This window comes from Mugil cephalus, chromosome 13 (assembly GCF_022458985.1).
Source record: "Mugil cephalus isolate CIBA_MC_2020 chromosome 13, CIBA_Mcephalus_1.1, whole genome shotgun sequence".
Lineage (NCBI taxonomy): Eukaryota > Metazoa > Chordata > Actinopteri > Mugiliformes > Mugilidae > Mugil > Mugil cephalus.
In genome coordinates this window covers 6,708,264-6,720,682 of record NC_061782.1, presented here as the reverse complement: position 1 = coordinate 6,720,682, position 12,419 = coordinate 6,708,264, and the positions used below count along the sequence as shown (strand labels likewise).

At 42.7% G+C, this 12,419-nt stretch overlaps 1 protein-coding gene across 1 annotated transcript; it reads right to left on the bottom strand.

The window, feature by feature from the left end:
* Window positions 1–2,557: 2,557 nt before the first annotated feature.
* Window positions 2,558–10,020, bottom strand: emx2 (empty spiracles homeobox 2). The gene is made up of 3 exons (XM_047602145.1): window positions 9,219–10,020; window positions 7,915–8,099; window positions 2,558–6,443 (listed from the first exon to the last, which is right to left on the bottom strand). The coding sequence occupies exons 1-3, from the start codon at window positions 9,607–9,609 to the stop codon at window positions 6,276–6,278; spliced, it is 744 nt and encodes a 247-aa protein (XP_047458101.1). The 5' UTR covers window positions 9,610–10,020; the 3' UTR covers window positions 2,558–6,275.
* Between the last annotated feature and the right edge of the window lie 2,399 nt (window positions 10,021–12,419).

Below are 12,419 nucleotides of genomic sequence, written 5' to 3'. Positions count from 1 at the left end.
CGTTTTATATTGAGCTGCCGTCAATTTAAATTCAGTCCTAACGCGTGGACGCGTACGGCTCATGTGATGATAGTTTGGAATAAGACCCGACTGAACTGTCATTTAAAACAACCAGTAAAATCGACACGTTTTTGCTGCATCTGTACAATAATTCTGCGCGTTCCCTGCAAGTAGAACGCGATAAGACACGGTTGCATTTGCTGTTTACTTTTCATTCACTCACTGTTATTTTTTAAAGAAGGAATGAAGAATCCAAAGATCTAAAGTTACGTTTTAAAGAGGTGTCACTGCCTCACTTGACTCCTGTTGGAAAAGAATAAGGAAAAGCGATGCACCGTTCGCCATCGAAGAGCGAACCAGCCCCCTGTCCAGAAAGTATTTCATGCTGCCTCGCTTTCCAGACACTAAACACTCAACTGCTGTCAGACTCGGCCAGAGGAAACTTGATATTTCATGTGTTTTTGGGGGGGGCCACATTTTGCTCCCTCCCAGCTAGGGGGAGACACAGCGAAGGCCTCCCCCCCACCCCACCCCCACCACCCCCCTACGGGTGCAGAGCGCGGACAGAAGAACAGGTGCCCACAATTTCACCTGTCTGCCCAATGCACCAGCAGCTATATTACATTTCAGCTCTAATTGTAGCCACATTTGCAGCACTTTTCGCAGGGATGAAGCGGCAAGTGGGCTAAGACTCCCGTTTTAAGATGTGAGCTCATTTCATTGGATGTGATCATATCCTGACATGGAGCACAAAACACGACCGAGAAGAATTAGTGGCTTTAACGGGGCCAGACGCAAGAGAGAGCAGTGCGGCCTCGCAACACGTTTGGCCCGAAGCAGCGCAGGAGGTCGTAAAATGTGGCGTTGTTTTCAGAACTACCTGCAAGTCGTGTCACGGCACCACGGCCTATATCGCTTCTGACGATGTGGGGAAGGGGACTCGCAGGTCAAGAGACGCAAAATAGTTCAGCAGGCACATGCGATATATTTAGTGAGGCCATTGTTTGTTTTATTTAGAGAGCGAATTGAGGATTTTCCAAACTGCAGGGCCCCTGAGGTATTTTATCAGGTGTACAGTCCGCCATATGTTACACATTAGTGCGCTGAGGGGGAATGCTGGTTGCGGATTCAACCTATAAAATGTTTGGAGGTTGGAACTTCAGAGGACAGGGGGGTCGACAGGCCGCTCTCTCCTCGGAGCCGCGCGGTGGATATGTGGGAAACACTTATATGCAAATGAAACTGCGTCGAATTACAGCCCAAATTGCCCCTGTGTCGTTAAAGAAAATAAGCGCTATAGGAATCTCCGGGATTGCAGCAGCTCTTAAGGAATATTAATGAATTGAAAGGAGATGTTTACTGTTGCAGCCAATGAAAATACAAGGAGGATAGAGAGAGAGAGGGGGGAAAAAAAACAGCTAATAAAGGTGTTAAAACTTTCTGAGCCTTGCTTGTGCAGTGTGGTCACTCCGGGCCGAGTCCGTGCAGACGCTGGAGGTGTCTGGAGCTCAGCGTAGGACGTCGTTGGGACGGAGGCCAGAGGGGAAAGCCCATCAGAGGGAGGAAAAGTCGCCTGTGCAGGTGGAAAAAAAGTTTAGTGTTTCTCGATGAATATTTCATCGTGAAATGGCCATTTGTTACTCGCAGGCCTGTGACATCTCTCGGTCACGTGACGTCTGTGTACCGACCTCGGTGAACACGGGCGGCGGAGCACCAGAAACCCGGCGTGGGCCTGTCAGGGCAGCTTGTAATGTGGCTCTTGGCTTCGTTCATCTATTAACAATCGCATTTCGGTGCCAGGCTCTTAGCGTGTGTGTCTACAAGCTGGAACTGTCCTCTGAATTCATTAATACTGGTGGGAAATATTTCAAAATAAAGACGTTTCCCTGCTGCCATTTGTCACCTTTTCAATAAAAATAATTTATGTTTAGGCACATTTTTCGCCTCAATTTAGTAATTTAGCCTTAATTGCAACCGTTTTCTTGCCATTGAACGCAGCGGGGCCAATATACTGTCTGTGTGTGTGTGTGTGTGTGTGTGTGTGTGTGTGCACTTGAACGCCTCATCTCATTCCAAATCTAAATTGGAAATAACTAAGAGTCCATAACAGAATGAAGGAACGTGTTATTTAAAGTATGCTTGCGCCTGCGCAGTCGCGTCCGTGCCAAGTAGGAAGTCGGGGCGGAGGGGGTGGGGGTGGGGGGGGACAAGTTGGACGTAACCGATGGCGAATTGGAATATGCTGCGTTTGGAAAACATAATCATCAGAGCACATCATGGCTGCTAACACTCCTCCTTCGTTATTAATAATAAAGACAGAAACAGAATCCGAGGCTGCGATGTTTAATTTATTATTATGTAAGCTATTTGAAGAGTGATTGTATGGTAATTGCTCATTAGTCTTGTATATTTATCGCTGCACCTTATGTCAAGGCCAAGGGAATTGTGTAGGGTTCATTCTCTCGTTTCAAGGATCAGTTTCAGAGGCAATTTGTGAAACAGGACAGATCAAGTTAGTCCTGACGTCTTTTTTTTTTTTTTTTTTTTTTTTTGGAGACAAGGTCGGCCTACAGGTGCCACCTCGCCAGACATGTATTTCACCCTGACGAGGTGTGCTTTGGAGTAAAAGCACGAACGCCCTCTTGCACGGACATGTTGACAAACTACCCAAATCCACCCCTTTCAAAAGCCACTTCTACCCAACTTAAGAGATTTCTACTCGATCAATTATTGACTTTGCGCACTAATACGACGGAGCACCGTCCTCCGACCATCCCCTGCCTCTGCCACCATCCACATTAGTGGTGTCAGCGGACGTAATTATACCTACTAATTGCAGATTAGAGGTTTTGGGTCAGTGGGGTCACATGATAGGAGCCGACTACTCTTTTCAATGACGGATAATCATTTCACATTGCTGACTAAATGTTTAATGCAGCGGGGCTTAATGTTCCAAAATGTCCAAACCGGCTCGGTCGTGAATATTTAAAGAATAATCGAATTGTTCGGGGTGCGGTGATGTTTTACTGCGGAGTTTGGCCCCTGGATCGAGCGCAGCCGCTTAAGTTTAGATAAGCGGGTCACCAGAGGTCCCCACAGCTGGCCCTTAACGCACAGCACGACTGTCTGGAAGGAGGATCTGATATGCGAGGGCCCACTTCACATCATAACGCACACACGCTGGCTGAATGGTGTCCAAACCAATTATTATATTCATGTGACCTTAGTCTCAAATCGCGCAAGACCGTCCCTCTGAAGAGGACCAGGATCTGAAAGGAAGAATGCGTCGTATTTTTAAGATGGATAAAAAAAATAATAATGTAAATATTAGCCCAAGCTGCGTCATTTGGAAAATATATAGTTACGCAAAATTGGGATTACGGAGAATCTGCTTCACGGAGCGTGTGGCTTTTTGTAATACATTTAGAATTAATCCTAAATGTAAAATTTGAATAGGTGCCACCAGAATAAACAGCAATTTGCGTTTTTTTGTATTTAAATTATAAAGACAGTCGGAAGAGAGGTGGGAATTTTAATTTGGTAAATTTGGCTTTTAATTATTTTGGCGTCTTACAACAAAATTTTAATTTCCGCATTTTTTTTAAAAAATATACACATTTAAATTATTTCCAAAGAAGAATTTCTAAATACAAAAATAAAAAATAAAATAAAATAAAAAAAATGTCCAGAGAGAAGGATAATTCTTTGGTTAAAACCAAATGTGTTTAAATTAATCAAACGGTGCCAGGCTCTAATGAGAAGCCTGTCCTGTCTCCTGTGTGTCCATGCAGGCGCACACAGGGAGGGGGGTGCGCCAAATTTGTTTGCGGCGGATCAAGGCTCACCGCCTCCACTGCACTTTCTTTATCTTAATTCCAACTTGAAAAGATATAATTATCTAGTTTGAACAGGACTGCTATCAAATCCTTCTTTATAGGCAGGGTAGGGAAAAGCTCGAGTGGATTGTGAAGCTCTGAGCCGCTCGGTGTTGCCCGAGATAGGAGTAATGAAGTTGTGGAGTCCGGAGATACAAAGGGCATTAACCTCATTAGCATGAAACCTTTTCTTCTAACTATTGTGGGACCCTTTCAGTCCTCTAATCCCCCCTATTTCAAAGCTGGGTTTGTAATAAAGCTTTTAGTTTTTTTTTTCAAAGCTAATGGTATTCTCTGTAGATTTTTATTGCTGTTATAATCTATGGGCCGATTAGGAATTCCCTATATGGCATGCCCTCCTACCCAAACCACAAAACAGCTTCTTTTTTTTCTATAGGAAACAATTAAACAAATCTCGCACCAAAAAAAGGTTAAGTTGGATTTGTTGAAAAAAAAGAAATAATCCAGTTTTAATTTTTCAGATTTTTTCCCCCTAAAAAAACTGAGCTACTGTGCTCATTGTTTAGCTGTTTATTTGTTCGTGGGTAAATAAGGAAGTAGTTTCCCGTCGTATATAACATCTTTTTTTAGTTCCTGCAGAAGTCCTGTGATGCTGAACGTTCAGTCCAAAGCAGCAGCAGCAGCAGCAGCAGCTTGCAGCGTGGATGGAGCCCACAAGACAAGATTTTAAACAAAGATCCCATTTTGCGGCACATTGCAACCTTCCCTTATCGCGTCGTGAGGGGTAGTCAGATTGTACTAAATTATGTCCAACCAAGCCCCCTTGGATCCGTGGATTAAGAGATTAAAGTGGACCACTGGGCAATGCATCCCCTTTCCCCCCTCATATTACTCGCATGATAATTGCCCAAACTGATTTGCACTTTCACAAAAGCTTGTGGGGACTCTTTGTAGCTGGAGCGGAGCAGACGCTGCAGCCCCAGAAAAAAAAAAGAAAAAATAAAGCCAGTGCAGCCTATGTCAGAAACAAATGCAGAGCTGAGGACAACAAATTACACGCTGCAGCATTTCTCTCTCTCTCTCTCGCTCCCTCCGTCTCTCTCTGCGTTTTTTAAATTAGTCCAAACTCTGGCGATGCCCTCTCCAAATTATTCAGCCACTTCCATGGCGCAAAAAAAAAAATGTCACCTCGTCTTTTTTTTAAAGCTTCGTTTTGGTCAGAGGCCTCCGTTCCGCTGCTCTATGTAATCAAAAGTCTATGCTTTTACTGCGCGCAACATATTGATAAAACTTTATTGACAAAATATTGACAATTACATACTTCTTGGAAGTATACTTTGTGTTAAAATTGTAGCAAACTTAACACAAACACAAAAATTATTTACATTCTGTAAAAGAGGGTTTAACAGAAACATTAACTTTTTAGCATTTCTGTACATGGAATACGCTCAGTGCTTGGAGTATTTATTTATTTATTTTATTTTTTTTCCTTTCTGTCAATTCTTGCGTTTTAGTCCTTCGTAGCAACTTTCTCTGGAGGGTCAAGTCCTGACAGAAGGCTGCGTGGGGCCACAGCGACACATTGGTAAAGCTTTAGGTTAAAGGAATGTCCTGATACCTTCATCTGTGGCGTGGTTCACTTTTTAGAAAGATAATTACTGTTATTATTTTTTGATCATCGAAATTCAATTTTTGTTCTCTTTTCTTTAACAAAAAAAAAAAAAACACTATAACGCAGCACCGCTACTTCATATGTTTTCACAATCACTTTTACACGAGAATCATTAATTAAAGACGGCACACTTTGTAAAAAGGAAGAAGCACGACATCTCTGTTTGAAAATAGAGTTAAAAACAGAATCGATTCTTTTTCTTTTTCTTTGTTTTTTTTTTCTTGGTTTTGAGAAAATTTGTCAAATTAAAACAGCTACCAAGGAGGAGGAGGAGGGGGGGAGGAGGGAGAAAAGAAAACTAGACCATGCAAATTCAAGTTTTACAAAAGCAGTTTTGGTGTTTTGGTATCTTGAGTGAAAACGTCTTTTTTAAAAATAAAAAATAAAAATAAAAAATACTTCTGAAGTGCAAACGTCCAATATGAATTGGAGAAAAATATAATTAGGTGGCGGTGGATGGGGGGGTTGTAGTGGTGGTGGTGGTGGTGGTGGTGGTGTTGGTGTTGGTGGAAGGGTTCAGGTAGGAGGACTGAGACACTGTCAGTCACATTTTCCTGGGTCATTTGGATTGACACACGGTGACAGCAGCGCCAGTCGGGGCTTGTCTCACCCTCAGCTGCCGATCATCCAGAGATCTGAAATGTGACATTGGCTTTGTACCCTCTCACTGTCTCTACGCGGCATCCTTTATCCATGTCCTCCTTCATTCAGACGCTCATATTGTCTTTTTTCTTCTTATTACTTTTTTTTCCTCTTTTTTTTTTTTTTTAATCGTCCGAAGTGACATCAATTTCCTCCGGGCTCGACTGTTTAGTCGCCAGTCTCCACCGGTTTATGTGATGCGACCCTTTCTTCTTCTGCTGCGACTCCGAGCCCTCCTCCTCCAACTTCTGTCGCTTGAACTTCGTCCTTCGGTTCTGAAACCACACTTTTACCTGAGAGTAAAGAAGGAAAAAAAAGGGAAAGAAAGAAAGAAAGGGGAGAGGAAAAAAAACACACCCGTATCAGTATCAGGAGATAAACCGCTGATTGGCCAGTGCGTAAAAACTATGCGTAAAAGGAATACCAGGGACTAAACACATGCAGGCAGCAGTGTGGTGGAAATGAAAAAAGAAAAAGAAAAACAAAAGAGAAATGCGTCCAACACTCGAGTAAAAAAGGCACCGGAATAAACAAAGATCAGTTATAATTCGACGAGAGCCTGTATGCGAGTCTTTAAGCCATCAAAGAATAGACGCTCTAATAAATAATATTAATAAGTGTCATACCACGTTTTAATAATATAACGTGACATTTGTTATCCATCACACTCTGAATTAAGATCTAAAAATAAAAAATGGAAATAAAGTGAAGATGAAAGGCTGTAATAAATTAAAAAATATTTTATATATATGCTCACAAACGGCTGATGTTTGGCAAAACCTTAATATCTAAAATAGATAATTTTCTCACACTATGAGTATTTCTGTCGGCATGGCGGATGCTAAAGAACCAAATCTACGAGGTGTGTTTAACGTATATTTTCACACACTCCTCTAAATCGATTTGTCAATAGGAATAATCGGTACCATGGGGGATTAACAACTGCTAAATCGATAAATTATCTGTCCTTGCTTTGTCACTCCGCAGCCCCTTTTAGCGCTTAAATGGCAACCGAGGTGCGTTTAATAAGCCTTCAGTGGGCTAATTGAAGTAGGTGATGGTTCATTTCTCCCTTCAGCTCCTCCAAAGGCCCCGCCGTCCAAAGGAGACGCGCAGCGGACAAAAGACGCCGGGCTGATGGGCTCAAACGGCATCTCAAATATGGCAGGGGGAATTCACTGAACCCGCCTCGCTCTTTGTATCGCCTATCCCATAAAATGGTTAACTGGTTAATTTGCCCTCCATTTTGAAAGGCAACATTCTCCCCCCAAAACAAAGTAATTCAACCCCTCCTAAAATGAGGTTAGGCCTATACAATGACGGTGGATTTGATCCAGCGGACAGCCTCAGCCTGCGACTGACAACGTGCATTTACGGAGCCCGGTTTTGTAGGGAACAATTTGCTGCGTGGTTATTTCAAATTATTGTTTTGCTCGTTGATCTTAAACCCTGCGCTCCATGCGTCAAGATCCGGCCGTTTTACAGCGGCCCTGCGTTTAACAGGCTCCATCACGCACAGTGCCACGTTAAAACAAACAAAAAATATGTCCACCGCATCAGTCATAATAACAGAAATCTATTTTATAATAGCAAATTAAATGATAATAAAAACACGTGCGTGGTTGTTTTTATATAATCAGAATAGAATGCGCCTACGGGCAGTAAAACGAAAACTCAGAGATGCGCACTGCCGCCGTGCCCAGGTGAAATAAAGGGAGACAGGTGTGTGACGTTTAATGTTGAGTAACAGTCCGTGGTTCTTACCTGAGTTTCTGTGAGGCTAAGGCTGTGGGCGAGCTGCTTTCTTTCTGCTCCCACTACGTAATGGTTTTTCTCAAACGCGTGTTCGAGCCGCAGGAGTTGCGAAGGCGAAAAAGCTGTCCGGATTCTTTTGGGCTTTCTCGCCAGCGCGTTGTGCAAAAGAAAGCTCTCTGGACTCGTTTCATTACCTGGAAACGAGCAGAAAAAAAAACGGAGATCCTCAACGACTTTTTTCTTTTTTTTTTTTAGAAGAAATATTAAGGCATTAACCTTTTCCATGACAAACAGCAAGGCCTGAGCACGGCTACGAAAAATGGGCTCTTGATGGCAAGAGTGGGAATGTAGCATGAAAATAATGGACATGGACCAGTAACAGGTCATAATTTATCCCAGAAATGTGTGTTTTTTAAATTTATTTCTCGACTTTCTTCCTCTAACATTTGTCAGTTCCACCGCATGAGAGAGAGAAAGAAACAAAACAAAGCAGAGGTATAATCCTGGCCTTAATTAAATTAGCTCAGATGCTGCCTTTGAGAACAAAATATAAATAAACGTCAGCCAGAAACACGTCAGAAATCAATTGAGGATAAATAATTTAAAAATATTATAGCATTGTTTTCATTTGGACAGAAAGAAAACTAATAATCACAAGTATAGTTATTATAAAATGAGCAACCAAAGCAAAGAAAGGCAATAAAACGTTATTCATCACGCAGGCCAAGACCAGATAGTTAATAAAACTCAAATTGGCTCAATTTGTTTAGTATCACGTCAGCCTTAGAAAATTAGCAACGGCAAAATCAAGCCCACCAAATAAAATACAAAACTTTCCGTTCAAAAATAAAAAAAGCATCTCTGCAGCTAAACTGTCTCCAACCCGCAGAGCACTGAGATGCATTCATTTATAGGCGTGAATATAGATCATATGCTATATATAACCCGCAGACTAACAGTGTACAAACATGTCAGAATTTCTAGTGGTCTTTTTTTAACCCCCGAACAGACTCTCCGGGCAGCAGGAGGCTACACGAGCCAAGCAACAATTATTTCTTTACTCGGGATTTTCTCCCTTTGTGAAATTCGATCCAAATATTTACTTAAAATGTGTTTGTTTGGCATTTGGAGACCAGGGGCTTTAAACGCGTCCTGCTACCACATCAGATATTCTCTTAATTCCAGCTACAGCGCGCTTTCCGTATTGATGGACGAAAGCAAACAATAAAACAAATCTGCAACCACACTTCCCAGCTGCTCTGCGCGTTTCGTGCGTAAAACTGACGCCAAGTGGAAACATTGCGACGGCTTACCTTGAAATCTGTGACCCAAGTACCTATATCTGTGTAATAACCAGGGGTAGAAAGTTGAGGGGTCCCTTTGCTGGCTGGCGAAAAGCGGGTGCGGACTGTGTGAGGATGAAAGCGGATGAGCGGCCAGAGCGTGCGGCGGGGGCACCGAATGCACCGGGACGGCGGAGTTTGGCTGATGAGAGACCGCCTCGGCAAACACCAAGTCCGGGTTAGAGTAGACGCCCCTGCCGCCGGAGTGAAAGCCGTTCAGAAATGGGTTCATCTGGCCGGAGTTTGCATAGCTGAGAGCCGCTGGCCTGATGGGCTCCTCAGAGCGGGACGCCGGTACAGGATTATCCTTCGCCACTAAAGACTCTATAGTAAAACACCTCTTGGGTGTAGGTTGAAACATGGTCTGATAGTCCAGATTCCCCAGTTTAAGTTAAAGTTGTCGTCGGCGCTCTTGCTTAAAAAATACTCCACACCCAAGAAAGGGGCAAAGTTTCTGCGCAGTAAATAAGTTGGGGAAAAGGCGGCGAGCGTCGAGAAAGCCAGAATAAAAAGTGCTCGGCTACTCCCAGACTAATCCATGGATGTGATCGTTTTCCTCGCCGGGTTCGTGCAGGCAGATTTGTTAGTTCATGAGCCTAATTAGCGCTGCAGCCTCATAAACAGCTTCCTCTGAAGGCTGTAATGGCATGGTGATTGGTCGCTGCAGCTGCTGCTCGCCTTAAGGTGGAGAAGGGGAAGACGCTTAAAAAGTGCGTCAATGGGAAGCAGGGGCGCGGAGAGGCGGACTCGAGCGCGCAACACGGAACGGATTCGTCCAGAGAGGAGCCCCCCCAACAACACGCACGCACACACTTTCTCCCTCGCGCGCGCGCACACATATCTCCAGGACATTTAACACATTCATCTAAACCAGTAAAAAAAAAAGAAAAAGAAAAAATAGAAGCTCAAGGTAGTGGACTTATTTGCATGTGAGGCCTATGACAAGTCCAAACTGATTTTTATTAGAGTGTGTGTGCGTGCGTGTGTGTGTGTGGTGTTACTACTAAGTGATTATTTTTAATTACACACAACAATGTGGCGCAAACATTACATCAACTCCATTAGAGTCTGTATTTGAGGCGATGCGCGCTGGAAATATTTAGCAGCAGCTTAATCACATGGACTACATTTATTTTTACACGTTGTGACTGTTTTTTGGGGAAGGGGGAGTCTTTGTAAAGAAATAGCTTTGTTTCCTGCCTGTTTTATTATTATTACTATTATTTTTTTTTTCCTTGAGATTCTATTAGGATAAGTTTCAAGACTGGAGGGACTTTCTTATTTCTGGTGGATGAGACGCGTGGAGGATCGGGGACTCAACAACAAGCTTTGGAGCTAAGATTTAACAGCTCTTTGTCAAGTGTGCGGGACGCGCCGGGAGCAGGCTGACAACACTCTCCTCAGCGGCGGTGATGAGCGGCTGCGTGTCAGAGTTAGTCAAAGGCTCAGGTGTTTATTAGAGCAGTGTGTACCTGTGTGACTGCGGGGCTGTCACCCCTGAGTGTGGGATCAGTGGCTGAGAGCAGCGGCACAAAGCTGCAGCCGTGTCCGCGCACCGGGGGCCTCCAGAAAGAAACAATACACACGCTGTCAGCGCGCACACTTATGAGGCTGCTGAGAAATTAATTGGTGCAGACCTGGAAGTGGAAATTGCCGCATGACCTACGCCGACGTATCTCGGTTTCTTTTAATATATATATATTTTTTTGTTTTATTTGATATTTGTTTGGTGGAGTTGTTCGTGTGGGGCGATGGCGTCTTTGGATGTTTTAATCTGACAAAACGGGAAGTATTTAAGAAAACACTTAAATTTAATAAATCCTAATTATTCTATATTGATATAATAATATTAATAATTATTATTATTATTATGAAGTTTAGGTTATACTACTTCTTATTTGTGCGCGCGAGTTAAGGGCCCCTGGAATAAATAAATAAATGAATAAATAGAAGGTAAAGATTAAAACACTGAGAGCGTTTCTCAAAGATGTCAGAGAACCAGATCATTTACACATTATTTCCCAATCAGACACCTTAAATGACGTTACATTGTGTTGTTGTTATTATTATTAACACTTCGCTGAGGTCCGTAGCCTACGTTAGATTTCTTTTTTATTTTATTTTATTTTATCTCTCTAAGTCACTACATTGAGATACAAGCGTTTAGTTTGTAATATCATCTAATAAGTATTATGGGTCAATGTCGCAAAAGTGAGACGCGATTTACTGTTATTATTACTTCCATATATTATTAGTTTAATATTATTGTTTACTGTTATTGTAGTAAATCATAACCTATAAATCATCGGTTAAAAGTCACGTGTTTGTTTTGGGTTAGGTTGTACACAGTTGTTTTTTATTTATTTATTTTTACAACTCCAGCAGCGTGTTACTGGTTTTGTAATTGCCACCATCATTCTGACCACTGACTGCATGTTTATATCATCCCGAGTTTTATATAGACTACCCTCAGTTTGCTGCTGCTGCTGCTGCTGCTGCTGATCATGGCCATGAACATCCAGCTCACTTCTCCTCCTCCTCTCATGGAGCAGCGGGTTTGGCCTCTTCGCGGTGCTTCACTGACCTCTAGCGGTGACAAAAAAGAAGAAGCGGAAAAATGGTGGTTCAGATAATCAAGTGTTCATCAGTCTCAAAAGAAAAAGGGGGTGACTCCGGTTAAAACAGATCAGGTCGATATTAATATGTATCTATAAACAGGCTTCTTTGCAGACATACACGCACCGATCAGCCATAACATTAAAACCGCTGACAGGAGAAGTATCAAAAATAAATAAATGAATATCAAGTATCGGTGGAATGATCCACAAAGGTCCCTCCCTTCAACCCATAGGACCCAAAGGCCCCCCAATAACAACACTGAGTTGTCAGGACACCCTCAGAAGGTCCATGTCCGTTCTCTGATTAACTGTTTTGGAGGCACAAGGGAGGAACTAACCCTAACTTACACATTATCAGGAAGGCGGTCATAATGTTATACCTGATCCGTGTCTATTTCCATGTGTTTTCAGTCTTTACATCTTCTTGTGACCAAACTGGGTCGACCTTAGTGCGCCATAATGTTTTTTAAGGATCCATCCGAGACAACGTGGAACTGGTGAGCAAACATCTTTATTAATAAATGCTTTACCTGTACACATGCAACCTTGGTTG